Source organism: Lytechinus pictus, chromosome 16 (genome assembly GCF_037042905.1).
Source record: "Lytechinus pictus isolate F3 Inbred chromosome 16, Lp3.0, whole genome shotgun sequence".
Classification (NCBI taxonomy): domain Eukaryota; kingdom Metazoa; phylum Echinodermata; class Echinoidea; order Temnopleuroida; family Toxopneustidae; genus Lytechinus; species Lytechinus pictus.
Window position 1 is genome coordinate 28,280,374 of NC_087260.1, and position 17,677 is coordinate 28,298,050.

The window sequence follows — 17,677 nt, forward strand, 5'->3', positions numbered from 1 at the left end:
GTGCTAAAGTATCAATGTGCTAAGTATGATGAAAACGACATAGATTTTCAATATTTGGGAGCAAGACTGCGGAACCACTCGCATTTTAGACGGTATTAACAGACTTTTGCTTGTTTTCAGCGCATTTTGGGCTGTTTCAAGCCAACTCGCAATACTTTGGACACTGATAATTTGAAAACGAGCACATGGACCCCATAATTTAAACGTCATAACTTCTTCAAAATATATTCCTCTACAAATCTAGAGAGTATGATGAAAATGACATGGATTTTGAATGTTTGGGAGCAGGACTAAGGAACCATTCGTATTTTAGACATTTTGGACGGTATTAGACTTCTGCCCGTTTTAGGCGCATTATAGACTGTTTCAAGTCAACTCGCAACATTTTGGACATTTATAGTTTAAAAACGAGCACATGGACCCCATATTTTTAATATTTTAATGTCTTTAGAATATATTTTTCTACAAATCTAGAGAGTATGATGAAAATGACATGGATTTTGAATGTTTGGGAGCGAAATATGGAACCATTTGCATTATAGAGGGTATTAAGAGACTTCTGCATGTTTTCGGCGCTTTTTAGGCGGTTTTCATGCAAACTTGCAACACTTGGGACACCATTAGTTTAAAAACGAGTACATGGACCCCATATTTTTAATATTTTAATGTCTTCAAAATATATTCTTCTACAAATCTAGATCGTATGATGAAAATGACATGGATTTTGAATGTTTGGGGGCAAAACTACGGAACCATTCGCATTTTAGACGGCATTATTAGACTTTTGCACGTTTTCGGAGCATTTTGGGCGATTTTCATGCCCACTCGCATCACTTTGGACACTCATAGTTAAAAAACGAGCACATGGACCCCATATTTTTAACTTCCCTACACCTTTGATATGCATTCCTCTACAATTTAGCCGAAATTGATGAAAATGACATTGATTTTGAAAAAAGTGCAGCTTACAAAATATTTTTTTTTATTTTTGAGTAGATTCACGTCTTTGAAGATTTCTTTTTTTTCCGAGTTTTTGTACCATTTTTGCCAAATGAGGGCGCTGCTGACTCCAAATAGATATAGTTTTACAATTAAAAGACTTTCTCTTACTTTGGTATACACTTTGTAATATATCTTGAAAATCTGATGAAGTTTGATGCGGTATCCACTCAGTAAAGATGATTTAAACTCATTTGGTGAATTCGTGAGGTCTAAGAGAGACGTAATTCTCTAGATTGCGCAAGATTGCATATCATTCAAATACGGCGACTTTGAAGACCCGTAGAAAAAAAATAAGCACATGAACCTATATTATTTTTTGCATTTTCATAATGCATAGATACCAAAGTAACTCTCTGCAAAATTTGGTGAAAATGACATTGACTTCATTTTAACTGTGGAACGTCCTTAAGACAGTAAAATGGCCCTAATTCTTCGCCAGTAAAATTTTTTTTTCCAAAGTGGTAATATATGTTCCCAATTTGGAAAAAGAAAGTTCAGTAGGTACCCTCCCTAGAATCAGTGTTAGATTGTCAATCATATTCATTCATTTTTGTCGATCAGCAACATCAAATTTAAAAATTGAGAATGGGTTGGCTCGAATGAATATCTTTTTGCCTGTCAGATGTAATTAGGCCAGTGTAACCCCGAGCACCTAGCAACAAGGCAGAAGGTATAATTTTTATAAGTCTTTGGTATGACTCGGCCGGGGATCGAATCCACGACCTCTTGTTTATCATGAGACAGGCGCTCTACCACTGAGCCATCATGCCCGGATTCCATGAGTGTAAGCTGAACATGTCATTTGAGTGACAGTGGGAATATAATGGTTGTCTTTGACAGCAATACAGTCGGGAAATAAGCCAAAAGCTGAAGCACTTGGGGTGATGGTTCTTCGCGTAGTGAGGGGGTAGACAGAAGAAAGAACAGTATGAACAATAGAAGTCTGCATAGTGTAGCCTCCCTGGCCACTCTTATCTGTAAAACATCTTGGAACCACCCCTGACATCCCTGATTAATAGTCACCAAGGAAATATTAAATGAGAACATATGATACTGATTTCTAGCAAAGCGCTTATTGCAGGTGTAATCTTATATTATATTTGTTCTAAAGAGCGTTTCATTAAAGGACATGTCGACGTTTTATCCGACAATTACCATAGTAACAGTGCTTCTCAGCCAATCAAAATCAAGGAAAGTTGTCAGATCCGACAACTTGTCGGACAATAAACGTTGATGAAACACTCCCCTGGACTCCAAGGTAGAACAAAACAGAACATCTCCATACCACTCGTGATGAAATAATAGAATAGTAATGTTACATAGAAAATGTTAAGAAACGCTTAAAATTGACTGCAGCAATCACATCATATCACATTTATCGATCACATGAATAATTATGTGGGAGTCTTCCCAGTGTTTATATATTTCCTGCACGTATTGATATTACGACCATAGTCTTTGTCAAATGTTTATGAAATACGAGATAATGAATTTTGATGAGAGAAATTATGACATAATAAATTATGATCAGAGGAAATATGAGATAAGACACACCTGATGGTTTCCGTCCTTTATATTCATCAAGTTCAACGTCCAGTTTACACACAGTACGTGGCATAATATGGCCCAAATCAGTTAAATAGCTTTGGGAGCGCCAAAAGGCTTTCTTGAATTTCATAATTCATATAAATTTTGAAATTAATCTGGTAGAATATCTAAGGTAAAGGGTATATCATCAAAACGCAGAAATTGGAGGAAGTCCATGCAAGGTTCCAAATGTAAATATACTTATCAAAGAATATATGATCAAAACTACAGCAAAAAGTACAATTTCTCGTAATTCTTTTTTGAGGATTCCCGACTTGACAAAGACAAGGCTAGCAGTCGTCAATACAAAATTAACTCAATTTGTGAATATGACATAGTATGAGCGGTGACTGAGCGGTACCAAAATCTTATATAATTTAAAAAGATCACTAAATTATTTGACATATCCATATAAACTAATCATCATAAATTGACTGAAATCCATCATTCGACCTGTTCGAAGTACAGACATTTTGACTTCGAATTATCAACTCGCAGTTTTGAAACAAAACTTATTGTGGGCATGGGCTGTTGTAGGTCCATGGGGATCAAATAAATTTACCAGTCCCTACCAGGTTTTTAACCATTAGTAAGCAATTATGGTAATTACCAATTAGGCCTATATATATTATAGATGCTTGGAGAGGATCAGGGGTGTTTTATAAGATTATTTACACAAAGTTACATTTCAACGTGGCACGGAAAAAAGGAATGTGGCACGACCCGTTGGACGTACGTTACCCAGTCTTTTTTATATAATTAGTTAAAATTAAAGCTAAAGTTTGGATTAGAATTAGACTTTGGCGATTGTCATTTGCACTACAAACTCAAACTTGCAGTGAAGAGAGGTGTATATTTTTCACAAATGAAAAGTTAAATAGTCGGCCTACTTTGTAAAAGTCAGTACCGGGAAAGGTTTCACTTCAAATTTTAGCACTTATTTTGTCCGTAATTGTTCGTAAATTCAAGCGTTTAGCGACAGTCACAGCTACGGTAGCAATTCTAAACCATCCGTTGGTATGTCATGGAATTTTTGTTTGTTTTCAAGTTGTTCACTTTTTATTCAATTTATTTAACATACAGTATCATTATATTTCAAATAACATAATATACGATAACATAGATAAAATTGTTTCGACGTTCATTTCATTTGATCAGATCACATATGCATAAGTAGACTTAACACTCTTATTAAAAATATCTTTAGGTTAAATGAAATTGATTTGTACAATGGACTCATACATATTTTGTGATACGTTTTACCGGATGAACGAATTTTATTTTAAAATTAAGCAAAATAAACCACCTTACACGAACAAGGGATCTCACCCCATACACCCGAACGAACAGACGTTGAAGCAAACACACACAAAAAATAAATGACATTTAGAATAATAAACATACAAGCAAACACCAATAAGCAAAGCAAAAAAAAAAAACAATGAAAACAAAACGCCCGGGACAAAACGACACAAAGGAGGCTGTCCTCAGCGTCACAAAAATAACGTCATCGTTTTGGGTAGTTTGGAGTCGGTTCGCTTGTGGGACTTTGGCATATCTTAATGTTATGAAACAGAGGCGGGTATTCTAGAATAAATTTTCTTGATTAAATAAAGAGCGATCTACATATCTTACCTCGTGATGCATGACACACTGAAACACAAAGAACAGAGGGCCCTGAAAACGAAAAAAAATAATTTAATAGAATCACAATCCTGCAATAATCCATTAATGGACGCTAAGGGGATTGCGGTGAATAAGGACACTTTGTAATGATTTATCGTCGAAATACTATAATCAACGTTACAATGATTATTCATCATTGTTATTATGATTATTTTTATTGTTATCAATATAATATTACAATTAGCGATTATTACTATTATTATTTTATCATTGTTTTCATTAATATTGTAATTATTATCATCATCATCATCATTATCACCATTGTTATTATCATTATCATTATTTTAGACATACATTTATAACTGATTGCCATTGTTTCACTCGATTTTCTATAATGCCATAATTATTTCATTGTTCAGTGTTTTTATCAGTGAATAAATTATACAATTAGTAGTATTAAAATTAGTAACTGTTCCCTTTTGATAACTTAAAATATTTTAGTTTGATTCATATTATCATTTAAGTAACAATATTTGTTTATTTATGTTACTAAGTATTGTTATCTTTGACTTAGATTTTGACTTTATTTTCATGTATGATATGATGATTTATGTTGTTCTTTATGTTTTCATCAGGTCATTGATGAAAAACAGTTTTATGCTTATCTTTTGTACCTGAATAAATATGTTCTAATAAATAAATAAATTATTAATATTTTATTATTATTATTATTATTATTATTATTATTATAATCATCATCATATCCATTGTCTGTTACCTGCAGTGCGTTCATCAGGATGAAAAACCATTGCAAGAAGACATTCTTCATTACAGCCTGAAGCAAGCCAAATACCCACGTCATTCCCAGCATAGGCACCATAATCAACACGGCACGAGCGGTAGCCCTGAATTACAAAACAAACAAGAAAAGAAAAACCGTGATCGTAAATGCCTCTTCCTGATCATTAACCATATTGTTACTGAACAATCAATTACAAATATCAAATATCAATATGAAATTTGTAATTGATTACGTTTCACTCTACTGCTAAAATTGCACGTGTCGATCGTCAATACGGGCCGGACGCAGAATTTTTATCCGGGGGGGGGGGGTGGGGAGCAGGGGGAGACCCATAAAAATTTCGAAGAATCTCCGTCAGTAGAAGCCTTTTTTATAACATTACGCAAAACATGTGTTATGATCTTCTTCAGAGTACAATTATCTCAAACAGATTTGAGTTGGGGAAAGTTATGCAGTAAATCAATATTTTTTATGGCAGAAGTAAACCTAAAGTAGAATTTGAAAATGACATTATCAATTTGGGACAGATATGTCACTCACAATTGATTCACTTACAAATTATTCTGCCGCTCCTTCACTGTAAAAACAATGGCGTTAATTCTGCACAAAATATGTATACAGAAGATTATACCAAGTGTCAGTTCAACATCCAATGGTGCTATCATAACATGTTGTATTTGATATTCATACACCGTGTTTAATCTCCATGGTGAAGGGTTGGTATTTTCTTAACACCTAAGAATTTTAAGTGTTTAGCACCTTAAAGACTTTCGAATGAATAACGTCACCCCCTCAATTACATTGCAAATATAGTGAAAAAAAAAGCATCCTGTTCGGAGAACGATCTGAAACAGTGGATTCATTATTTTACGCTTTTAAGTCATTGAGTAAAGTTGGACAAAATTCTCCCCAGATTCCGTATTGCAAAATTATATTCATTTAAACATAAGTGAATTTAAAAAGAAATAGATTACATGTCTTTTGATTAGTTTTTAATCGAAATTTATTGGAAGATTTAGTAAGTAGCTAACGAAAGGCAAATCTAAGTATCCTTGTTTCGCCGTTAAGATAATGAACTTACTTAAGTCTGTCCTTATCACTCTTCTTAGCATTTGCCTTGAGAGAGACAAAAGTGCGCATGATCAGATACAGAAGGACTGTGTTTACCTGTAACCATAGAAACGAAATGTACAAAAATTAATTGTCTTTAGATGTCATTAAAGAGGGTGATTGATCCGCCCCCCCGCCCCCCCCCCCCAAAAAAAAAAAAAAATTGGAATGACTTTACTACAATTATCTTTATTGTTTCAAAATATTAAATTCTTGCTCGTATCCAAAGAAACCACATGCATCAAGTGAAAAAAATTCTTTATCATCGAATTGTATACCTATATTGAAAACGGGGGCGTTGTGCAAAATATAACGGTGAGAATGTTTGCACTTTTCGTCTGCATTTTCTTGTTACTATCATTTCATTATTATCGGTATAATTTTTGTGTGGGGGTGTCATTGTATAGGCCTAACCCTACATCATCTTTCGAATAAAGTTTGACGTAAGATTATGGTTTGCAATACAGCTGGCGGGATAGTTGGGTCTGATAATCTTTATCAGTATTAATGTCAATGAAATAACAAACAATTTGGTTTGATTATCATTATATCAAATGGATTAACAATCAATGATATCGAAATTCATTTCCTCCCATTTTGTCCACGATACACTATTACTATGTTTTGTGTTTCTTGTTAATTTTTTTCCACAAATCTACTATTTGCATTTAGTAAAACAATATATGTAGGTATATATATATGCATAAAATCGTGAACACATTGTAAGGAAGATATTTATTGAAACAATAGTAAAACGATCTCGAATCCTATTGTAAATTCTATAATGACGGTGTAATTTTTAGTTTGTTTTGTACTTACCACTACGACAATACACACCTCAGCAAGCCAGATATACATAGTTTTGTATTGGACGTTCAAGAAACAGCTGTGTTGATAAAATAATGAACGATATATCAGAAAGATTAATTCAACACTCTTATACCAAAAAATTGAACATTTACCGTTATTAACGTTTACCGATACCATACAGGGAGCGCCTTTAAAAAAGTAATGTTTCGCATTTGAGCAGTGGAATGTGCAAATAGCGACAGCTATAGCCAGACGAAAAAAAAGCTGTCTCCAACTTCTACCCCAATAATGAAGAACAAAAATGGTTCTAAATGAATATTTAGGACCATCTTCTTTTTTAAGAACCTTAAAAGGTTCGAAATAAGGGATAAAATGGGTATACTTACGCGCATTCCCCTCCATAGCCATCAATCAAAGACCCCATCAAAACGGCAACCATCACGCATGGAATACCTAGTGAAGTATAGAAGTATATTATCACTTTATTTAAAAAGGCACCTACAGGTGGAAAATGAGATTGCGAATTAAGAAGGTTTCATAATAAATGAAGGAATATCAAACATGAATGTCCATGAATTACACAAAAAAGTGCTCGAAACTGTTAAGAATCTGGCTTTTAAGTAAAGATTGTCAGCACTACCACCGTCATTACCACCATCACACTGAAATAAGTTATTTTAGATTAGTAGGTGCAGGTATTTTCTGAACAATAACCCTCTAAATGCTAAACCTTTTGCTATTTGTAATGTTTCTCACATCACTTGCTAAACGGTTTGGTACTGTGCAACAGGAAAGACAAATACTGTTTATCGCATATTTGCATTATTCTTAATAATAATAATAATAGTAATAATAATGATAATAGTCAGTTCTTATATAACGCATAACACATTATGAATAACGTCTATATGCGCTTCCAAAGGACTTGGATATTATTACCCTGGCTGTAGCTCAAGCAGTTTTTACGCGCTCGGCATTTCAAGGAATAAATTCCTACCAGGTACCCATTCACCTCACCTGGGTTGAGTGCAGCACAATGTGGATTAATTTCTTGCTGAAGGGAACTACGCCATGGCTGGGATTTGAACCCACGACCCTCTGTTTCAAATTGTTTTTTTAATGATACTAATTTCTTTTCTTTGTTTTCTATAGTGTACGAATACAATCGTATACCCAAAAGCGCGAAAGATCATCCAAATGCCATCACAACCACCACCACCACTCGAAAACCCGCCAATCGATCCTTACCTTACCCCAAACTGCAACAATGATCATCCAGTCCTTGACACTACTACCTTCATCGCCACCACTACCACTCCCAAACACCTCCACCAAACCTTAACCCAAACTGCAAGAATGATCATCCTACCCTTGACACTACTACCACCAGTGGCGTAACTACGGGGGGGGGGCATGGGGGGGCACGTGCCCCCCCCCCCAATCGGCTGGCAAAAAAAAAAAAAAAACGGGAGAAAAGGGAGAAAAAGAGGGAAAAGAATTTATTGTACATTATAATGTTATATTATATTATATGTTGTGTTATATTACATAAGAATTATTTTTTTTCATTACTTTATGAAACATAATGTGCTCAGGGCCTATTTGTTCATTATTCCTGGTACTAGCATTGTCTGTTTAACGAGATATACATGTACAATCATGTTGTACCAAAACGTCCTGTTTTCAAGTCAATATGCACCAAATATACATCATCGCACTTCAAGTTATTATTGTTTTATGTAGTGACATATGCTTCTTTTCATGACTACTTAAAGTGATAGCCCCATTTTAAGGTCTGTATATAAAAAAAATCCTTGTTCGTGTTCGTGCTTACGTTCGAATTAGTGGATTGATGAGATTTGTCTGCTCTTCATGAATTCCCTGAAATCGGTCCTTAAAATGTCTCTTTTTCTAATGTAAATATCAAAAATTTTCAGCTCGAGCTTCGCGCTCGCATCATTTGTTTAGTGAAATACGTATGGTCATAGTAGATTCCTACAAACAAGCCTTAGAATGCCCCTCTTCAGATCTGAATTTCCTATATTTTCAGCTCGCACTTTGCGCTACTGAGATGCGTATGATAATCATGATTACTATGACTACAAAAAGCTCTTCATGTGTTTGAATGTGATTCTAACAAAATCAGCAATCGCTTGGCACTCGCATTGGATGACTATGGTGAGATATGTATACTCTTAATGGATTAAAAAAAAGAAATAGTCCTTAAAATGTCCCTGTTTGGGGTCAATATATACAAAAATTTTCAGCTCGCGCTTCGCGCTCGCATCATTTTGTACGTGAAGTACGTATGGTCTTCATAAATTCCTACAAACAAGCCTTAGAATGCTTCTCTTCAGGTCTGAATTTCCTAAATTTTTAGCTCGCAATATTTGATTAGTGAGATGCGTATTCTAATCATGATTACAATGACTACAAAAGGTGTTTCATGTTTTCTAACAAAATCAGCAAGCGCTTGGCACTCAAATTAGATGAGTATGGTGAGATATGTATTCTCTTATTTGATTTCTAAAAGATAATCCTTAAACTGTCTCTGTTTGGGGTCAATAAATACAAAAATTTCAGCTCGCGCTTCGCGCTCGCATTGTTTGTTTAGCGAGACAGATACGTATTTTTTTTTTTTTTAATAGCTTATTTTTACCCTTTTTAGGTATGAATTTCAAAAATTTTCAGCTCGCGCTTCGCGCTCGCATCATTTGATCAGTGAGATACATTACATATCCGTTTAATGGCACAGTCCTTAAAATGTCTCTATATAAGGTCAATAGGCCTATAGCTGGTAATTGAGCGCGCTTTGCGCGCTCACTGAGCGACTCAAAATTTTTGCTGGTGCCCCCCCAATGCCGTGACCCACGGTACGCCACTGACTACCACCATCGCCACCACTACCACTCCCAAACACGTCCACCAAACCTTACCCCAAACAGCAAGAATGATCATCCAACCCTTGACACTACTACAACCATCGCCACACTACCACTCCTGAACACGTCCACCAAACCTTACCCCAAACTGCAAGAATGACCATCCTACCCTTGACACTACAACCTCCATCGCCACCACTACCACTCCTAAACACGTCCACCAAACCTTGCCCCAAACTGCAAGGAAGATCATCCTACCCTTGACACCACGACCACCATCGCCATCACTACCACTCCTAAGCACATCCACCAAACCTTACCCCAAACAACAAGGATGATCATCCTACCCTTGACACCACGACCACCATCAACATGACTACCACTCCTAAGCACATCCACCAAACCTTACCCCAAACAGCAAGGATGATCATCCTACCCTTGACACCACGACCACCATCAACATGACTACCACTCCTAAGCACATCCACCAAACCTTACCCCAAACTGCAAGAATGATCATCCAGCCCTTGACACTACTACCTTCATCGCCACCACTACCACTCCCAAACACCATCACCAAACCTTACCCCAAACTGCAAGAATGATCATCCTACCCTTGACACTACTACCACCACCGCCACCACTACCACTCCCAAACACCCCCACCAAACCTTACCCCAAACTGCAAGAATGATCATCCTACCCTTGACACTACTACCTCCATCGCCATCACTACCACTCCTAAACACATCCACCAAACCTTACCCCAAACAGCAAGGATGATCATCCTACCCTTGACACTACTACCTCCATCGCCACCACAACCACTCCTAAACAATACCACCAAACCTTACCCCAAACTGCGAGAATGATCATCCTACCCTTGACACTACTACCTTCATCGCTACCACTACCACTCCTGAACACGTCCACCAATCCTTACCCCAAACAGCAAGAATGATCATCCTACCCTTGAGACTACTACCTACATCGCCACCACTACCACTCTTAAGCACATCCACCAAATCGTACCACAAACTGCAAGAATGACCATCCTACCCTTGAGACTACTACCTACATCGCCACCACTACCACTCCTGAACACGTCCACCAATCCTTAACCCAAACTGCAAGAATGATCATCCTACCCTTGACACCACGACCACCATCGCCATCACTACCACTTCTGAACACGTCCACCAATCCTTACCCCAAACAGCAAGAATGATCATCCTACCCTTGAGACTTCTACCTACATCGCCACCACTGCCACTCCTAAGCACATCCACCAAATCGTACCCCAAACTGCAAGAATGACCATCCTACCCTTGAGACTACTACCTACATCGCCACCACTACCACTCTTGAACACCACCACCAAACCTTACCCCAAACTGCAAGAATGATCACCCAGCCCTTGACTGGACCTTTGTGAGTCCTGGATGCCTTGCGGTGGAGGAGTGTTCCCTCAAGTATCATGGAGATGCAGTAAGCAGTCAGCAGATAGTGCATGATACCAGCCATGGCCCGACACATGCCCTATAATGGCGTTGGTATAGGTTAAAGATATATGAATATTCAATTAAAATGGTGGTTCATTTCATTTTCAGGAACAGGAAACATCATTACAACAACAGTGATGATCAATACAATATGCACAAATACAATAACAGACGAAAGAAAGCACAAAAAGCTAATGCATGTGGATTATCACTGATTATTGAAATAAGTCAAGATTCTGTAGGAGAAATTTCTCGTGAGCTGGTGAAAAGGGGGCAAATTGGATTACAGTCCAGATATCATGTGTAAGATTGTGGGACGAGAGTATTAAAACACCAATCAATTTGGTTTCAAATGACAATAGAAAGACGTTTGATTTCTTCTTCCTTGGGTGGGGCTTGCACAACAAAAAGACAAGTTTATTTGATGTATTCTGGATGATTTGAAAGGAAATGTAATGAGGGTTGAATTTGTGTAACTATTGGTCAGAATTTCATCTGGATTTTCTCCTTGGAGGGGGGGATGGGGTCAATCGAGCAATGATATTCACCTTGTGTTGTGTTTGATCCATGAAGAGCATGACAAGTTGAGCCAAGGCCAATGAGATGGCAAGACAGATGTGGACTTTCACCTGGTCAGATGTGTACAATCTGTAAGTCAGATCAAATCAGTCAAATATTAAAAAATGAAACACAGTTCCGAACTGATGAATAAATATTCATAAAGCACCTGTAATTCTAAAAGTAAAGACAACTGGATTTTTTAAAAATAATTAGAATGAATCCCTTCACAAATTTAGGAGGTGATTAAATTCATGTCAATCTGATATCCTCTAAGAAGAAACAAAGACGGAAAAAGCAAAGGGGAAAAATAAAATGAGGTCTAAAAAAAGGTAGCTAGCTATTATGTCAAATCTCCGCCCTCATCCCGACGGGATCCTGCACTCTTAAAAAAGGTAACTGATTAGAAGTTTTTCTTCGTCTTGTATTTAAACATTTTAAGGTTCAGCTCGTCAAAGGAGTTGCGGAGGGCTCGAAACAGTCCTTCAAATTAGTTTTTTGTTCGAAAAGGACTCATTAAATGGTTCTTTGTACTACCTATGGATTTCTTGATGTTGTTAAGAACCCTGCCAAGTTTGTATAGGATTCTTTGATTGTACTACCTTTGGGGTTCCTGATGATGTGAAGAACCCTATACCAATCTTGTATAGGGTTCTTTGTACTACGTTTTGGGTTTTCTTGATGGTTTTAAAAACTCTATACCAATCTTGTATAGGGTTCTTTGTACTACGTTTTGGGTTTTCTTGATGGTTTTAAAAACCATGTACCATCTTGTATAGGGTTCTTGTAATACGTTTGGGTTTTCTTGATGGTTTTAAAAACTCTATACCAAGCTTGTATAGGGTTCTTTGTACTACGTTTTGGGTTTTCTTGATGGTTTTAAAAACTCTATACCAATCTTGTATAGGGTTCTTTGTACTACGTTTTGGGTTTTCTTGATGGTTTTAAAAACCATGTACCAATCTTGTATAGGGTTCTTTGTACTACGTTTTGGGTTTTCTTGATGGTTTTAAAAACCATGTACCATCTTGTATAGGGTTCTTGTAATACGTTTGGGTTTTCTTGATGGTTTTAAAAACTCTATACCAAGCTTGTATAGGGTTCTTTGTACTACGTTTTGGGTTTTCTTGATGGTTTTAAAAACTCTATACCAATCTTGTATAGGGTTCTTTGTACTACGTTTTGGGTTTTCTTGATGGTTTTAAAAACTCTATACCAAGCTTGTATAGGGTTCTTTGTACTACGTTTTGGGTTTTCTTGATGGTTTTAAAAACTCTATACCAATCTTGTATAGGGTTCTTGTACTACGTTTGGGTTTTCTTGATGGTTTTAAAAACTCTATACCAAGCTTGTATAGGGTTCTTTGTACTACGTTTTGGGTTTTCTTGATGGTTTTAAAAACTCTATACCAATCTTGTATAGGGTTCTTTGTACTACGTTTTGGGTTTTCTTGATGGTTTTAAAAACCATGTACCATCTTGTATAGGGTTCTTGTAATACGTTTGGGTTTTCTTGATGGTTTTAAAAACTCTATACCAATCTTGTATAGGGTTCTTTGTACTACGTTTTGGGTTTTCTTGATGGTTTTAAAAACTCTATACCAAGCTTGTATAGGGTTCTTTGTACTACGTTTTGGGTTTTCTTGATGGTTTTAAAAACTCTATACCAATCTTGTATAGGGTTCTTGTACTACGTTTGGGTTTTCTTGATGGTTTTAAAAACTCTATACCAAGCTTGTATAGGGTTCTTTGTACTACGTTTTGGGTTTCCTTGATGGTTTTAAAAACTCTATACCAATCTTGTATAGGGTTCTTTGTACTACGTTTTGGGTTTTCTTGATGGTTTTAAAAACTCTATACCAATCTTGTATAGGGTTCTTTGTACTACGTTTTGGGTTTTCTTGATGGTTTTAAAAACTCTATACCAATCTTGTATAGGGTTCTTTGTACTACGTTTTGGGTTTTCTTGATGGTTTTAAAAACCATGTACCATCTTGTATAGGGTTCTTGTACTACGTTTGGGTTTTCTTGATGGTTTTAAAAACTCTATACCAATCTTGTATAGGGTTCTTTGTACTACGTTTTGGGTTTTCTTGATGGTTTTAAAAACCATGTACCATCTTGTATAGGGTTCTTTGTACTACGTTTTGGGTTTTCTTGATGGTTTTAAAAACTCTATACCAATCTTGTATAGGGTTCTTGTAATACGTTTGGGTTTTCTTGATGGTTTTAAAAACTCTATACCAATCTTGTATAGGGTTCTTGTACTACGTTTGGGTTTTCTTGATGGTTTTAAAAACTCTATACCAATCTTGTATAGGGTTCTTGTACTACGTTTGGGTTTTCTTGATGGTTTTAAAAACTCTATACCAATCTTGTATAGGGTTCTTGTACTACGTTTGGGTTTTCTTGATGGTTTTAAAAACTCTATACCAAGCTTGTATAGGGTTCTTTGTACTACGTTTTGGATTTCCTTGATGGTTTTAAAAACTCTATACCAATCTTGTATAGGGTTCTTTGTACTACGTTTTGGGTTTTCTTGATGGTTTTAAAAACTCTATACCAATCTTGTATAGGGTTCTTGTACTACGTTTGGGTTTTCTTGATGGTTTTAAAAACCATGTACCAATGTTGTATAGGGTTCTTTGTACTACGTTTGGGTTTTCTTGATGGTGTTAAGAACCATGTACCATCTTGTATAGGGTTCTTGTAATACGTTTGGGTTTTCTTGATGATTTTAAAAACTCTATACCAAGCTTGTATAGGGTTCTTTGTACTACGTTTTGGGTTTTCTTGATGGTTTTAAAAACCCTATACCAATGTTGTATAGGGTTCTTTGTACTACGTTTGGGTTTTCTTGATGGTGTTAAGAACCATATACCGATTTTGTGTAGGGTTCTTCATACTACCTACGGGGTGCCTTCTTCCACCAGGAAGAATCCCATAGGTTGTTTTGAGAAAAAAAAAGAAACTTGAAGGGTTCCTTGAAGAAACAACAAAAAAACAGTTCTATAGGACTGTTGAGAACTCTTTTCTGCTTCTTTTATGAACCATACATGGTTCCAAATACGGGATAAAGTAAGGTTCTGAAATTTGTAAGAGTGCATAACATGTTGTAACAAACGGAAAAACTCACTTGAGATAGCAGAAAATGACGACGGAGAGGAATAGGGCAGCGATAGAAATGGCATTGAAGAACCTGGTCATCAGGGTTTGGATCTTCAGATTGGCTCCTTCAATTGTACAATCCTTCATTCGAGGGAAAAAGAAAATTAAATCTCCAATTTGTTATTTACTTGTGATTATGGCCCTGGGAAGCGGGGGTGATTAAGCACCCCCCCCCCCCCAAATGCCCATGGGGTGCTGCGTGTATTATTATCCACAGGCAGTACCCCCAGGTATTTAGAAGATATGTAAAATTTCAAAAAAAAATGTAACCAAAATTACCTTCATTTTGTATTGAAACCCTATTAATTTTCTTATTCTTTTGACTTTTCAAATTTCTCGCGACCAATTTTATCTCCATTTTGAAGACAAAACATTTTTTTTTTTTTGCTTTTTAAACTTACATCAGCAACCCCAGCAAAAAAAAACGTTCCCAGAGCCCTGCTTGTGATCTGATTTGCTTTTAAATTTCAAATTGAGTTATGTAAGGGATGTCTTCCTGAGACGGACGAAAGCATTTGCTTTATTATGGGTTTTAGAAGAGACGGTGGATTACAACGGAGACGAGAACCTTGCAATAGGCCTAGTCTTTTCAGTGTTCTTAGCCAGAAGAACTTACAGTGGTGCTAAAAAGTTAATGAATCCCACTAGAAAATGAACATGTTTTAAAGTGTTCATATTCTGCTATCAAATGTGAAGTCAGGTGATAAAATATTACATTCAATTAAAGTTTGTTTCTCTGGGCTCGCTGGACATTGTAGTGTTGTTGTCTGCATTCAACACTTAGCATGCTTGGTATAAAAAGTGTATTTTCTGGTGGGGTTCACTAACTTTTTAGTACCAGTGTAGCTGCTTTAGTGGCCCAAGACATGCTGCCCAACTTTGGCAAAAGGAAGCAAGTGACACATCGGTCAAATTTGAGTTATTGTTGATTCGAAAACACCTGTATAAATACGATCACCCATTGCTCATTTACAACAAATGATACTTCTGTAGCTTGCTTCCTTTTGCCAAATTATGGCAGCATGGACCAGACCATGAACTAACTCACTATTATATAAAATTATGAGTAACTGAAAATGTTAAACCTTTGGTTTACCTTGTATGTTTATTATAGTTACCACGTTGTTTCCCCATGCTGATGAAGAAAATTATTTTAGGTAATATTCCAAGACAGTAGTTACGAATGATTCGAGTGTAAAATGAGCTGATACACTGATTCTGCAATGTTAAGGATTTGTGTCACATTTGTCTCTTCATAGTACAACCACATGCAGAGTTTGAATTAACCAGAGTTCAAAGTACGGGCTAATGAGTTTGGTTTGGTTTATTCACGATAAAAATATATAAATATAAACAAATATACATTGTAAGATTGAATCATTATAATAATAATAATAATAATAATCCGTTTTTTATATAGCGCTATAACAGAATAATAACATAAATAATGAGTATAATACAATATATAAAACTTATACATATCATAGGGATGACTCGTTTCAGACGGGCTATCAATATATAGCCCATCTGTTCTTCCCCGAGGTCCCTGGAAATAGATTATTTAAATTAACATTACAATTTCTATGACAACTTCAAATTAATATAAAGAGATATAAAAGAGATAAAGGAGATATAAAGAGATATATTAAGGTGTAGTATATGGCATACCTCAAACTGCAGTAGCACTGCGAAACTGGTAGTATGGTTACAGGCACAGGTGACGTCAGTCTCGTTACTATCAGAAACATGGCAGCCATGGCCAGACCACCTACCAAGGTGAATTGACAAATCATAATTAAAATTCACTCATTGTTCGTCTTTTCTCCATCACGTCAGAAAATAATCGGAAATTAAACAAAAATATTTTTTATTGGGTAATGAAAATCGAGAGATACCCTGTCATACGACCTGACATGAAGATGGGCAATAGTCTTATGTAATCTAGTAAAAGATGATCTTCAGTTGAAATGTCGTTTTCTCTCAGACTTTGTTGAAGACAATTACTTTGCCTATGATTATCGATTGAATTGCTAATCTTATCAAGATAAACATTGGATCGAAGTTAAGGGGGATAATTGCCTTTATTCCTGGAACCTCTCTCTTAGCAACATGTATATAAAAGTGTTTAAAAATTAAAAGATTCGGGGGACGTACGATTGGTCAGGCCAACCCTTTAATTCATTTTCACCGTGTAAAAAATATTAAATCCTTATCGATGATATACTTTGAATATACCTATACTCAGTTTTACATACATCTGAAATTGGGTTTTTTCAAAATTCAGTAAGAATGATGACAAAACAACATTTTGCATTCAGTGGTGTAATTTATCATTATTATTACTATTATCATTATTATTGTCATCATTATTATTATCATTGTTATCTTTTTGTGTGTGTGTGAGGGGGGGTTAAATTTGTTTAATTGCATGAGTTTGAGTAAACTCTACATGTTGCAATCGTTAACATTTCATGAGACAGCATTCAAATATGTTCAAACTAAATTGCATGATCTTACTTTTCCTCTGTTTCATCAAAGAAGCGGCAAACTCTCTCCTTGAATCCTCCCTATGTTGTTCAACAAGTAAAAGAACATAATAATTAGTTGAGTACTCATAGCGAATATTTTAAT

At 35.9% G+C, this 17,677-nt stretch overlaps 1 protein-coding gene across 1 annotated transcript in view; it reads right to left on the reverse strand.

Moving 5' to 3' along the window:
* The window catches only part of LOC129279423 (adhesion G-protein coupled receptor D1-like), a 29,687-nt gene that overhangs the window by 5,364 nt on the left and 6,646 nt on the right, over window positions 1-17,677 (reverse strand). Inside the window, exons 6-15 of the mRNA XM_054915532.2 lie at window positions 17,564-17,613; window positions 16,715-16,814; window positions 15,015-15,127; window positions 11,870-11,969; window positions 11,208-11,358; window positions 7,324-7,390; window positions 6,947-7,013; window positions 6,099-6,184; window positions 4,994-5,120; window positions 4,225-4,266 (exon numbers count right to left, since the gene is read on the reverse strand). Coding sequence (XP_054771507.2) covers window positions 4,225-4,266; window positions 4,994-5,120; window positions 6,099-6,184; window positions 6,947-7,013; window positions 7,324-7,390; window positions 11,208-11,358; window positions 11,870-11,969; window positions 15,015-15,127; window positions 16,715-16,814; window positions 17,564-17,613 — 903 coding nt within the window. The remainder of the gene's footprint in view (window positions 1-4,224; window positions 4,267-4,993; window positions 5,121-6,098; window positions 6,185-6,946; window positions 7,014-7,323; window positions 7,391-11,207; window positions 11,359-11,869; window positions 11,970-15,014; window positions 15,128-16,714; window positions 16,815-17,563; window positions 17,614-17,677) is intronic.